The following is a 14,798-nucleotide window of genomic DNA, read 5'->3' on the forward strand; positions in this document are numbered from 1 at the left end:
TTAATAGTTATATGTATACTATATTTTATTAAACAAAATCCCATATATAAATTAAGAGAAATGATTAGGTGAGAGAATTTGGTGAGGGAATGACGTGCCATAATCTTATTCGCTAAAAAAATCAAATAATTTCTCTTTTTTCTCTTTTTCCTCCTACTTTTACATTTTCCAACCAATGAAGGGGATGCACGTCATTCCCTCACCAAATTCTCTTACCAAATTCCCTCTCTCTATCACTCCTCATAAATTAATTAGGAGAGAATTTATATATTATATTTTTTCAGTTAAAAAATTGAGAAAAAAAGAAAGAATATATATATATATATATATATATATATATATATATATATATATATAAAAGATATATTGAGAAATAAATAAAAATTAGATTTTTTTATATATTCTTATAATTATTAGTTGAAATATATACTTTTTTTTTATTATAATGTAATATAAATATATGTTTTATATAACAATAAATATATTATTTTAAAAAAATTAGTTTATATTTTTTATCATCATATATTAATTATAAATATTATATTTGTTATAATTTTATTGTTAATACTATTATTTTATTTTTAATATAAACTTATTTATCTAATGATAAATTTTATAGAATATTTATTTTATTTATATAAAAATTATAAATAAACAGAATTAAATTTATTTATCCCTAAATATTATTTTTATGTATACATAAAACTTTATATATATATATTTATTAATCATAATAATTTTAAGAAATATAATATATAATTTAAAATTTTGTTTTCTATATTTATTATAAAATTTAAAATAAGTATTAATTAAATTTATATATCTTTTTAATTGAATATCTAACATAATTTTTCTTAGGAAAAAACGTTCAATTAAATTAAATATATTTAGGATTAACTTTCTTAAAACTTACAATAATTTTAAAAACGATAAAATGTCCAAAATTGGATTAGATTTTTATTATAATTAACATGGTTTAAATGAAAAGTATGAATTGTAAAAACAATACTATGCTATGATTTTATATTTTGGAAAAATTCTCTTTTTATTAAAAAAAACAAAGTTATCAAACAAGTTAAACAGGGAACAAACCTATGACTTTTTGTTTAAGAGACAGACTATTTATCCAATGAATTATATGTTGATAATAAAGAAATCTAATGCAACATCTAAAATATTATTTTTAGTATAAAAGGCTCAATTCAATTAACTACATTTAGGGTTAACTTTGTTACACTTACTATAATAAAAAAAAAAATTGGATTCTCATTATAATTAACATGATTTGAGTGAAGAATATGAATTGTAAATATAATGGTAAGATATGGTATTATATTTTGGAAAAAAATCACATTTTACTTAAAAGAAAACAAAGTTGTCAAACGCACCAAATATGGATCAAACCTATAACTTTCTGCTTAAGAAACAAACGCTCTATCCTATAGGCGCTTAATGATGGTAAAGAAATCTAATGCACGTAATGTAGATAACATCAAAATTATTATTTTTAAATGCTCAATCAAGTTAACTACATTTAGGATTAACTTTGTTGAATTCCTATTATAATTGACATGGTTTGAGTGGAGAGTATGGGTTGTAAAAATAATGATAAACTATGGTTTTATATTTTGGAAAAATTCATACGGTTAAAATGTTGAGAAGAAATGCCATCCTCGATCTCCCTTTGATTGAGATCTTCCTAGAAAGTGATAGAACGAGACATTAGGCTAAATGAAAACCAAGAAAATGTCAAAATATGATATCGGACCAACCTGCTCCTCAAAATTCCTTGAAAACATCAAAGCTTTCTCCTTCTCAGAATTCCTTTTCACTGGAATCTTTCGACTCCCGTTAACCCATGATAAAATTTCAGAAGTGTCTTCTGACTTGAGTCTTTGTTCCTTCATCCTGATAAAGTTAGGTTAAATTAGTATATATAACGTTCACATCTCTAAGATCTCAAATAAAAATTGCAATCATGTTGAGTACTCACTGGATTGACTAAAAATGCTACCCATCAAAATAGAAACATACTGGGATACAATTCAGATCTGACCTATCTTGACCTCTAATATCCTTTATCTTCCCTTCTTTTACTTTTGTTCCTATCCTCATTCTTGTACTTGTCTGAGTCTCTTGTTTTTTCCTATCCCATGTGACTCCAAATCATAGTGTCCCCCTTCCCATCTCTACCGCCTGCTAGAGTCTTCCTGGTTCCTCGTCTCATCGTTCTTCTCCATGTTATCTGAAGTTATAACAAATGCAACACCTTATTTTTAGAGTACACGCATCCTTCAAATTGTCAATTGTTACATAAAAGGAAATGCAAATGTTATGTTTTCCACATGATCATAGTAAATGAAAATATATTACAAGGTTTAATGGCTATATTAGGTTCACAAAAAACTATTATTAAAGTTCGAAACCTAGATATATAGGATTTGGGTTTAAAATATCCAAAGAAATGAAGTAGGATTAAAAGCAATCAGTTACAACATCTCAAGAGTTTTGCGTGGTACAACTAATGATTATAAAGTAACAGAATGAACTCAGGTAATATGCAATGTCTTCTCTCGATTAATCTATCCAACCCAGTTAAACTATCGAACTAATCTAACAAACTAATCTAACGAACTAATCTTTTCTATTACCAAAACATTCTTCCTCCATTTGCTGATTCCAGTGGAACAGAGAGAGATAGATAGAAAGAGGGATGGAAATGGGCAGAGCTAGAAGCAATCCAATTGTTTTCATTCCTTAAGAGTGGAAACATGCTCTGAAAAAATTGAACTAGAAAATCAGATCAAAATTAATGTGCATCAACAGGAACCTTAGAGATCTTATCTTCACCTATGGATGTTGATCCAGTTGTTCTAATCCTGTGAAGGTTTCCGCTACTTACTAAACATACAATCCTTAAAATCTTTCATTATTCTTAACTGTATCACCAACAAAATGCCTGGATAAAGTTGTGGAATTTATAATCCAACGTAATCTCACTTTTTTCTGGGTAAATTAGCATGCGCGGCACATACAATTTGTGTGTGATTTGTGTAACTTTTAATTTGTATAAACTCACTAGTAAGTCATGATGTAAATATTTAGCTGAGTGGATAAGGTGTATATTGTTTAAGGAAGAGGTTATGAGTTCGACATTCTTTAATGCATGTCTCTTATTTAGTTGTTCCGTCGACTAAACTATAAAAAGAAAAAAGAAAACTGAAATTAAAAAGGAAATAATTACTTAATAATAATCATAATATTTTCTTTAATCAGCAAACCAAGATGTAGAACCTAACATAACCAACCATCACCTACTAGGAATTAAGGAAATGCAGAAGCTTGGGAAATTCAACTCATTATATCCTATCATATGTTTGTTTATCTGTTGGATTATATTACTTTTACTTTTATATCCCTTAAATGTTCTGGTATTTAAAGGTTAATCTATGTATGAGAAAAAAGCATTTTTATAACACCATAATATAGAATTATTTTATATGTGGGTATAGGTTGATAAAGAAACCAAGTGAGAATCATACATTTATCAAGCTGAAGTCCCCAAACAAACTCGGATCCATCTCTGTAAAGACAACCTTGTTTTCTTATGGTTCTCCTGATGCAGGGTTCAGGTCACCTGCATTTGATATTTGGGCAGCAGATGAGGCAAAGGAAGCAACAATGGGCTGAGGACCAGATACAACTGTCTCATCTTGTTTTTTAAGATCTAACTTTCTAGCTCTTTCCAATGATCTACGAAGATCTTCATCATCATCACCAAACAGTGGCTCATCATCTTCCTCTGTCTTAATGGTAAGAGTCTGCTCCATCCTTAGCGCCTTAGATGCCTCATCAGCTTTAGAGAGAGAGAGATAGAAAGAGGGATGGAAATGGACAGAGCTAGAAGCAATCCAATTGTTTTCATTCCTTATATTACGTAATCAATTAAACAAACATATAGATAATCTAGGCTGGATTTTAGAAAGAAAAATGAACTGACCTGAAGGCTGGACAGTGGACGACGGATCACGGCAGCAGGTGGAGGAATGTGCGGCCTCAACGGTCAGCGCAGGCACCAAGGTACTAGCCGGCGCCGGGCGAGATTTGTTATCGGAAGAAGACGACTGAGGATCTGAGAGAATGGAGGGTTTGGGGAAAGATGGGTTATTAGATTTTACCAACAAAAACAAAAAGAAAACAACCTCCTGAACCCCATGATCGAGCATTTTGTTCCCTCGACTGAGCGTCCCGAGCCCCGATCCAGACCACACCGGTCTAGACCGAGCTCGTCCTAGCCCATATCAGTAAAAATCCCAAACCCTAAGACTTCAGTTCTAAGGCCTCTTTGGTTTCAATTTTCAAAATTAAAAATTATTTTTTATTTATTTTGGACCTCAATCCATTTTCAAATAATTTCAAAAAGTTAGAAAATGATATTTAAATATTTTTCAAACAAATATTTTGACTAAAATCTCATTTGTTATTTATTTTTAATTTCAGGTATCGTTATTGATTTATCTCCTATTAACTAGTATTATATATTAATTAATTCATAAATTTTCTCCGTTTATCAAATTTTTTTTCTTTCAAAACCTTCAGATGTGTGCTGTTATTTAAAAAAAATCGTTAAACAAAAAAAATATAAAAAATATATAAATTAGTTTCTCTAATTATATATTAACTCATATATTTTTATTTTTATTAATATATATATTTTTAAAATTCTTTTCATATTTATTAGATTGTTTATTATTATTTTTATTAATATTATTATTATTTAATTTTATAATCTATATATTAATAAATGATTAAATATATATACATATTAATTATATTTTTAATAATTATTTCATAATATATTAATAAATAATTATATATATACATATTAATAAATTGATACCTACAAAATATATATATCATTAAAAAAAAATCATCAAACAAACAACTAAGGATAATATCAAGATTTATTAATTAAATTATTAACTACTTTCTTTTATTATTTCCTCATTTTAGAAAATTAATAGAAATATAAATATATATATATATATATATATATATATATATGTCTTGAACAAGACATTATGCTTTTTCACGTCTTGGACAAGATCTTAGAGTTTTTTCATTTTTCATTTTCACCAACAAGAAATAGCGGCAGCAAAACCAAAACCAAGTCTCCGGTCTCGCCCAGAGCATGTTCAAGGAAGCCAGACAATCAAGACTCAGAGGTAATGAATCATCAAAGCGCCTGGATGACAGAATGACTTACTGGACTAAGTGGATACTCGTGCTGGAGTACGAGGCAGCTGTGGCCGGTTATGAAGCAGCAAAACAGAGGTTGGCATTTGCTACGTCGGCTCTCGCAACTGCAGCCAAAGCGGAGGCAATGGCAGCGGCGAGGCGAAAAAGAAGAAGAACAAGAAGAAATAGATCTCCGGGCTTAAAGGCATCGTAAGTACATATATCCTATATGTATAGTAGTTCATGGAATCCATGGTAAGTAACTGGTTGCATTTTGACTTCTTGATATATAGTCTGTTATTGATAAATGAATAGCAGTTCAGTATAGTCCTTGATTCAATACTTCTTTGATGTCGATACAGTGTTTTGATTCATATCCTTAAAAATTTCATTTCATCATCTCATTGATATTTAGTCGATATATAGTATAGTGTTATTATTGCATTTTTCATCAAAATTCTGTATCGACTAATCAAGGAAGTGTTGAGTTAAGGACTACTAAACTACTATCCATTTATCAGGATGAAGGAACAAAGTGTTTTTTCCCAATTACGAACCGACTATACAGTCTATACTATATATCAGAATAGAAGTAACAATAGTAAGTCAAAATGCAGCCAGAATTACTTACTTACCATGGATGAACTAATATATTCGATATGATATATAAAGGATATACGAGATGATATATTTACTTACGATCAATTTGTCTATGAGCCCTAGTTTTTTTCTTCGTCTTCTTCTTTTTCACCGCCGTCGTCGCCACGGCCTCTGCTTCAACAGCAGAAGCAAGAGCCGCCATAGTCGATGTCATCCTCTGTTCTGCTGCTACATAAGATGCGACAACCGCCTCATATTCCAGCATGAGGATCCATTTTGACCAGTACGCCATTATGTCGTCCAAGCACTTTGTCGATCCTTTACCTTTCAGCCTAGATCGCCGAGCCTATTTGAACATACTCTTCGCTAGACGCAAACTTGGTTTTGTTGCCGCCATGTTATGAGAAATATAATACTGCAACAATCATCAAACCTCTTGGTAAATACTATTGCAGACATCAACTGGGAGAGCATCTCCATCAAAATAATAATTTAATTCAGCAATCCTCTTGCACCACTTTAGAAGATCCCTGCATTTAGGGAAAAAAGTAAGAGTTTGTCCAAGGAATAAAGACTCAAAATCAGTTACGATCAATGTTTTGGGTACAACTGAGTAATCACCTCAGTGTAAATCTGCTGAAAGAACTTAAGGATGCAGTGTTTCCAGTATGTAATATCATAAGGTGGTTAATATTTTCCAAAGTCTCTGCAAGGATTAACATCATAATAACAATTCAAATTCCATTAATCATGATAAGATCCAAGTTTATATTATAGAATTATAGTCAGCTAGTGAACTTCTATCAGCACCATACAAGGAAGGACATACTCTAAGAGACATTTACAAAGCAGAATCTACTATACCAATAAGCTTTGCAGCAAGAGGTTCCAAATTTGAGTATCTAACTTTCAATATGCACATCAAATCTTCACTGCTTGGTGACTCTATCATTACTCTCCTCCAAAGATTACTAAGAGAGCTGCCACCTGTTAGAAAGATGTCAAAAACAATAAGCAGAAAAATATTCACAATACATATTAAGCACTAAGATCATAAATGAGCAGATGCAGTCTCTAACTATGTTCTTTTCTTCCCATCCATTCTTAATTTACACTCAATTCAGATTTGTGAAGAAGCATTATAAAAATGTTGTAAGGAGGGACATTCCTATATAAATGTCTAAGAGCTCAAAATAGTAAGAATGGAACGTTGATTGGACAATTGAGAAAATGATCGTATACATGACAATCTACAGATATTGGGAAGGCAACCGCATCACAACCTTCTTTTGACAATGCAATATCGGGTTTTGAACTTGATATAGTGGAGAACAGTCGAAATCCTTGTGGCACTCTTATAGCCTGCAAAAGGATACAAGAAAGGTAAAATATCTTGATACTGATAGGGAATCTATTAATAGTTTTACCCTCTTATGCATCAAGTTGTGTAATTTTGTCTAGTTAGCTATCTAGACATAATAACCTACTAGGGAGAAAAAAATAAAGAATGACAAGTTACGAATGATAAATACCTCCCCGTGGCCAGTTGAAAATAAACAAGCACCTTCCAACAAAGGCAGTAAAAGAGATTGTACATCAGACGGAGCTTTATCAATATCCTCAAAAACAACCCAATATCCATTCATGTCAGCCTGCACGTGAGAATCTCAAGGATATTATGATTCGTTACAAAATTAATACTCAGCATATTGAAGATTTTGACAAAAGGAAAAACCTGTGTAAGGGAACCTTTGCCATCTGAACTCCCCAGGTTGTTCTGCGCAAACATAACTACCAACCAGGGTTTTTCCATCAATTTGTTCACTCATGGGGGAAAATGAGAAAATCAAGTGAGAGGCTGACTACCTTTGTTAGAGCTGAAATACTTAAGAAAAAATGGGAAAAAATAACAAGTTAAATATCAAGGCAATGACTGCAAATGAGATGATAATGACATGGACCTCTAAAAGATTATGGCTTTGGTGTTATTTTTGTTGTTGTTATTGACAGTGTAAAGGTAGTAAGAAGATGTGGTGATAACATGTGTGAAGATTGAAGAATCAAGTTCTAGTACCAATTATAGTGTAGAATCGATATAGGAAAGACAGAAATTGTTATAAGAAAAGATAAAAATAGAGAAGAGACATAAAATCCGTTCATATGTCTGATCATATGTTTGCGACCTTCGAGTCTACTGTGGATTAATGAAAGAGTTGCTTCCTTTCAAAATCATCTGATCATATCTTTACATATCGGTAGCCATGCCTATATTTACTAACAATTAGCATAAACTAGTTGAACACTTAACTCTAAAATAACTCCTATCTAATAATTATCTTTTATCATTATTATAAAATAATATAATTATCCAATTTTAATTAGATTATTTTTTCTGGTCATGTGTCAACTTTGAATTGGCCCTTCAAACTCCTAATCTGTCTTTCATCTCATAGACACTCATTTCACCCATCTTGCAAAAGAAATAGATCTTCAACTTAAATCATCCAACATGCTATTTTGTATTGTTCATATTAGTCTCTGTCTCTCTGACTAACTACATCAGAAAATGATACCCTTTTACCTATAAAGGTTTACCTGCCTCTACAAGACAACTAACTGTAACAGATAACCATACACCCCAGTACAAATGTAATACACGTGATTGTTTTTAAGGAACACAAAGGTCTTAAAAATCATCTCAAGTACAATAATGCACTGCCCAGTGCCCAGTCGGGGTTATTTAAATAATACGCAACACCATCTTTACATCCATCTTCTCATCATTCAAATCAACAACCAAAATTCCCTCTATTTATTTTTAAACAAAAATATTTCTTCATTAAATATTAATATCCTTGAAATCTCTCTACCCAAATAACCCACTTTTCCATATCCCCAAACGAAAAAGGTTATTTAAATAACCCAAAGCCAAACAAGGCTCAAATTTGAAAGTGTACCTTGACTCCCATATCGACGGGCTAACTCAGCAATAAGTTCTGTTTTCCCGCACCAGCTGGACTGTATAAAAGAACAGGCCACTTTTGCCCCACTGCCAACCTGACCATCTCAAAACTTTTTCCCACAGAAGATGTCAAGACAAACCGATATGAAAAGGATCCTAGATTCCTGAAATCATTCAAGCCAGGAGGAAATGTTAACACTGAAAAGGCATTCATAATAAATTGTTTTTTGCCCCCACAATAACACACCAGGAATAATAAAAGAGATTTGCCAACTTGACCATCAATATAATCTACAAATAAATATCAACATAAATTGCTCTTCCAGAAAACCTACCAGTTCATTAATTTTCTATCTTTGTTTGGCGACTCACTCTTATTTAACTCAGTTTGCATTACATCCAATGGAGATGGGTCAAAATTCTGAGTGAAGTATTTGGTTGCAATCAACCACTTCCTTCTTTAGACTTTGACTTTGCTCATTGGATAATTGAATAAACCATCCTGCCTTTTCTATCGAAACATCTTGATAGAATTCCAACCAGCCTTAAACATGAGTATATTTAATTCATCAAGTAGAACTACGTGATAAAACTAGTGAGAAAGTGAAAGAAAATTCACAAGAATGTTAAGGAAACAGGAAATAAAACCTACCGTAATGAACATGCAAAATTTTCATATGCCGAGAGAAAATGGGCATTAACAGTATTGATTTCTTTCAAGGTAGCTGAAAGAATCTGGTTCCCACACCATGATGTGTCAAAAATAATGTTTAATAGATTAGTGACTTTTCCTACATCAGCATGGTTGGGAGCTTCTTTTGCATATTCTTGAGATTGTTGTACTTTTCTGGCTTCTCTAATTGACAGTTGTACAAGATCCACGAAACATGACCAATTCCAAATGTGGCAAAAATATCAGGTTTTGCCAAGAGAAGACGATATGATGTCCGGCAAATATCTAAGAGACGAATACTTCCCTGATTTGGATGATAAGAAATAACAAAGTGAGCACACATTGATGACAGTTCAAACATATCACATTTTAAATACAATCATGTTACTTGTTTCTTATGAATGGTTGCACAAATAATGCATGAGAGTCATCCCTGAGTAATCAATAAAGAAAAAAAGTATAGTAATATGGATACGAAGTGCTGCAAAAACGAGTGAAGCTGACAATGAGCTAATTGTGAGACAGTTTAAGATAACCGAAAGGAGGGTAGAATTCACTTGTATTTTATTGCTTTAGTCTTGAGAAAAAATGTTTTTCAAGGAAAACAAATAGAACATTGGATCTCTTTTGTGATAGGAATCTAACTTAATGTTTTTTGTTTCCCGTTTATTGTCTTTCCATCCCCATCCCCTTTCTTGTAAAACGATCGCACCCAAAGCTAAATACTCAAAGTTAAGACAACGGTACAAACGCCATAAAACAGAAATACAAGTCTTGCATGACAATGAAGGAATATTGAGACACAACCAGAAACAGGTGCAATAAGCAAGTTTAATAACAGACCCTTTATTTGGCACCCTGAACATAGAGATTTAGGCCAAAGCAAAGTAAATACCAATAGTTGTGGCTTGGTAAAAGGTTGTTCAAGCAAAATCCACTGAAATGGAAGTGGGGCGAACTTGAAATAATTTAATATAGGCCTGCATAGATAAATAATACATAATTAAATAGATTTACTAAGAAAATGTAACTGATAAAAATGTCTAGATGTCAGTGAAATATATAAGAATTTTATGTTTGCAAAAACACGTTACTTTAGCCTTTGTGTATGTATCTCCTTGTAATGTGTTTATTATTAATGATTATAGATGCAAGAAGGATACATAAAGTATTTCAAATGTACATGCACTTCAAGCCAGAAATTTTCTTTTAAGCCGACCTTGACAAGTGCGATTGCCTCTGATGAGAAGTCGCAGGCACGAATAAAGAGATTTGGGTGACTACCCAATATGGGAAAGATGGTGTTTCCTGCTCCACATCCAACCTATAGAAAGAAAATCTATTGGAATTGTTGGCAAAACAGTTTGTCTTTTAACACAATTCAACAAATAATCTCTTACTTAGGAACAGAAATATCAATATGGAGTTTGATTGTATGCCTAATTGATTTCATTCCTAATAAATGTGATATGGCAGAAGTTTGTTAAGTGTAGGATGGTTTCAATCTTTAGAGACTTTATAATCGAAAAGACGAGGACAAATACTTTCTTCCCCTTTTGATCTTCATTCTCCTTCTACTGGGGTTGTTCGATTTTTTGAAATGCATTGCAGATTCTAACAAGGAGATATTCCATTCCTCCATTCCAAGTTCAATAATAAAACATAAACAACTTTTCCTGAATTGATTAAACATTTGATATTGATGTAAGCAAAATTGCCAGTTCCCCAGCCCTACAGTGATTCTAATGTATGAGTATAAAACAAAGTACCTAGAACGATCTTGCCTTTTGAGGAAGTTAGAGAATCATCGGAGAAGTATTGTCCCCAATCCTTCTCCAAGTAATGCCGATCCTTGAAGAACTGCAAACAGATGCAGATGTAAAATTTTGAACTACAAATAACAAAAGAACAACCTAGTTCAGAGTCGGAGATGAAGAAATGACCAACCTTTCCCTGATGGCGTCTATAGAACTTGTCCCAGGACTTGCTGGAGCCATTATCGTCGCTTGTGGATAGTAGACCGATCTCTTTCTACTAGGGTTTATTAGTTCTGTCGTACTGTTTTTTTTGTCATCCATTTCCACATCAGTGGATCTGGGGATCTCGTCTTCTTCCATGAACACATCACCACCATCTGTATTATGGGATTCTGTCAAAGCAAAAGAAGCATTACAAAATTCAGAATATTTTCAAGTTGGAGTCACCATATGACATGGGCTATTTCTATTTTGAACTTGATTGCTATCATATCATGCCTACTACTACAAACTTCGACTACAATTTTGTTCTAACTGGCTTAGATGTTAACCATTCTTCATCTCACTATTATACCCACTTGAGCTCTCCATTCTACTACCAAAACAAGGAAAGATACTAACTCAAGCTTCATATGTCAAAAGATCAATAATGATATAATGTGTGGGTAATAGGATTCTGAACAAAGTTAGACACTTCTTTTCATAATCACCTAGTTGATTCGCATTATTGGACCATTTAAGAGTGGAAACATGCTCCGAAAAAATGAACTGACCTGAAGGCTGGGCAGTGGACGACGGTTCACGGCAGAAGGTGGAGGAATGTGTGGCGTCGACGGTCAGCGGAGGAACCAAGGTACTAGCCGGCGCCGGGCGAGATTCGTTATCGGAAAATGACGACTGAGGATCTGAGAGAAGGGAGGAGAGTTTGGGGGAAAGATGGGTTAAAACATTTGGGAAATTTGATGAAATGCCCGCTAAAATAAAAAAATGACGGCCCGCTAATGTTGGCAAAAAGGGCCCTTTTGTCCTGCGAAATGTCAGAAATAGCCTTTGCGCGCCAGATTTTACGCTTATTGACGCGAATTGACATTCACGCGATTTAGATTAAATCGCGTGATTTTATTCACGCGTTTTAGATGAAACGCGTGAATGACAATTCACGTTTTTCAATTTACGTGAATTCCCATCCACGCGTTTCATCTAAAACGCGTTGATGAACTCACGCGATTTATATTAAATCGCGTGAATGACAATTCGCGTCTTTAGTCTTATATATAACTTTTGGCCCTAATTTAAAACAAAACCTCTCTGATTCTCCCTCCCACTCCGACTTCCAAAACCACTTCTTCTCAACTGCCGACTTCCTTCAACATCGATCAAGATCATCGTTCCTCAACATCGTTCCTCGTCCAACATCATCGACTTTCCACCGTCTATTCGACATCATTGTCTTTCCACCGTCTCTTCGACATATTCCGGTAAGTTTAGGGCTTAAGGGTTAGGGTTATGTTTTGATGTGTATTATGTCGTTTATATTGATTTATATTGATGTATTTAGGGTTTAGGGTTTGGTTCTGGTTTCGTTTATGTCTGTAAATGCTTTTAGGGTATATGACGAGTATTGTATCAATGTTCTTATTCTGCATGCATGCATTTCACGTTTATTCATTCATTTCTCGTTTAAGAAATGGCATTTTCGTGTTTGTTATGTGCTTGTGAAGAAATGGTATTTTTGTGTTTTCTTTGACTGTGTAGGCTTAGGGTTTAACTTTTGTTGCTTTACTACACCTTAATAGAATGCCAATGAGACATGTTTCGATGTTATATTAAGAAATTTAGAACTGTCCATTGAGAAATATATTACTGCATCTTTATTGTATTATTGTCCATTACTGCACCTTTACTTTACTGCACCTTAATGTATTAAGAAATTTGCAAGCATTTCTCAATAGTTAATTCGATTTGCTTACTCCCATGTTGTTCCTTGTTTTGTAGATGGAGTCCACTATAATACCCGAGTTTGCTGGGAGGGTATTTTGGAAACCAATATGGGAAATATTGCGGCAAAGTTTGCGAAGATGAATCTAACTGAAAGGGTAGAGGAAACCCAATTCAGATTCTTATTCAAAGGGCACCCGTTACTGCGGTTCTCAGGAACGATTATACACCACATGCTCCTCAGGAAGTCCAGCTCATATTCTATGGAGATGAAGTTCCTTGTGAATGGAGAAGAGCTGTGCTTCGGGATGAGGGAGTTTGCATTGGTTACAGGTCTCAATTTTGGGAGATTCCCTGCGGAGCAAACGATTTTCAATCAGGTTGAAGAATCTCCAACTTTGGTTCTTAAATATTTTAAAAGTATTCCACTTATTAGAATAGCAGACCTTCATTCAAAATTCCTGTCCTACTCTGATAGGGAAGATGCATGGAAATTGGGGTTGGTATACCTTGTTTCCCATTATCTCTTTGCCCTTGACCCGCAGAGGATAATAAATATGAAACTCTTCAGCATGGTCGATGACATCGACACCTTCCTCAATTTTCCATGGGGAAAGGTGTCCTTTAGAGCAACCATCAAGGGTTTGACCAAAGACATTGATCGCTACAGGAAGCTATATCTGCAGAAGAAGAATGCCGCCTCGGGGAAGAAGAACAAAGACAAAGACAAAGATGTCGATGTTTCTCATACCGTATATGGGTTCGCACTAGCCTTACAAGTGTGGACTTATGAGGTGATCCAAACGTTTGTCCCCAATCTTGCAATTAAAACGACGCTTCAAACGGAAGATCCTGTCTGCCCAAGGATAATACGGTACAAATCAAAGAGGAAGAGCACTGCCTCTGATCTTCACACTGCTCTGCAAGGCAAGATTGTTAAAAAAATGGAATTGTCTGAAGAAGAGAAGATCTTATATGTTGGGGATGACTTTGAAGATATGGGAGGTAATGTTTATGATGTCTTTTTTGATCTTGACTGCAGAAAGAGAAAATTTGGAGATATTGACGATGGAGTTCCTCATAAAAAAACTGTCATGAGGAAGAAAATACAAATTACTCCAGCCAAAGCCAAACCTTTCACGAGAAGAATAACCCGCAACCCTACCCCCAGCACCAGCACCAGCACCAGCAACTCTTATTCTGTCGAGAGCACCACGAGTAGAAAAGACGAAGGCGAAGACGAAGAATCCTCTCCCCCGACTCCAACAGCAACAACTCCCCAGGATAGATGTAGATTGGATGAACTTTCGAATGAGCTAAATGAATTCAAAACTGAAATGAGAAATGAAATAATTCTCATTAAACGGATGTTAAAACAACTACAACAAGACTTTGGCATATTATCAGCCACACTAGGGGAGAAAAAGAAGGAGAATGATGAAGAAAAGGTCGAGGAAGATTTTGAGGTGAACACTGAGGTATGAGTTTGAATGATGATAAATTTCGTGCATTTGGCATTTCTTACATTTGCTCTAATTAAAGGATTTTTTGTTTTTTGTAGGATGTGCAGGGAGACAATGTTGTGCTGATTTTGGAGAAAGACAATGTTGGGCTTGTGGAGGAGAATGAA

At 33.7% G+C, this 14,798-nt stretch overlaps 2 protein-coding genes and 1 long non-coding RNA gene across 3 annotated transcripts in view; all 3 read right to left on the reverse strand.

The window, feature by feature from the left end:
- The window catches only part of LOC124931078 (uncharacterized methyltransferase C3H7.11-like), a 73,165-nt gene that overhangs the window by 43,202 nt on the left and 15,165 nt on the right, over nucleotides 1-14,798 (reverse strand). The window lies entirely within an intron of this gene.
- On the reverse strand, nucleotides 3,486-7,695 carry LOC124931079 (midasin-like). The gene is made up of 8 exons (XM_047471469.1): nucleotides 7,574-7,695; nucleotides 7,371-7,490; nucleotides 7,122-7,200; nucleotides 6,703-6,825; nucleotides 6,460-6,544; nucleotides 6,272-6,368; nucleotides 4,001-4,132; nucleotides 3,486-3,900 (listed from the first exon to the last, which is right to left on the reverse strand). The coding sequence occupies exons 1-7, from the start codon at nucleotides 7,649-7,651 to the stop codon at nucleotides 4,064-4,066; spliced, it is 651 nt and encodes a 216-aa protein (XP_047327425.1). The 5' UTR covers nucleotides 7,652-7,695; the 3' UTR covers nucleotides 3,486-3,900; nucleotides 4,001-4,063.
- On the reverse strand, nucleotides 11,243-12,141 carry LOC124931082. The gene is made up of 3 exons (XR_007098693.1): nucleotides 12,004-12,141; nucleotides 11,421-11,622; nucleotides 11,243-11,333 (listed from the first exon to the last, which is right to left on the reverse strand). It is a non-coding gene; the product is annotated as an uncharacterized LOC124931082 (long non-coding RNA).

The sequence above is a fragment of the Impatiens glandulifera genome, chromosome 3 (assembly GCF_907164915.1).
Source record: "Impatiens glandulifera chromosome 3, dImpGla2.1, whole genome shotgun sequence".
In the NCBI taxonomy this organism is placed as follows: Eukaryota; Viridiplantae; Streptophyta; class Magnoliopsida; order Ericales; family Balsaminaceae; genus Impatiens; species Impatiens glandulifera.

Excerpts from the sequence above, each read along its gene's own strand:
- LOC124931079 (XM_047471469.1), bottom strand. The coding sequence starts at position 7,651 with ATGGAAAAACCCTGGTTGGTAGTTATGTTTGCGCAGAACAACCTGGGG. Across the intron at positions 6,826-7,121 it reads TATTGCATTGTCAAAAGAAG|GTGGCAGCTCTCTTAGTAAT; the intron begins GTTGTGATGCGG and ends TCTTTCTAACAG. Across the intron at positions 6,545-6,702 it reads TCTTGCTGCAAAGCTTATTG|AGACTTTGGAAAATATTAAC; the intron begins GTATAGTAGATT and ends TAATCCTTGCAG.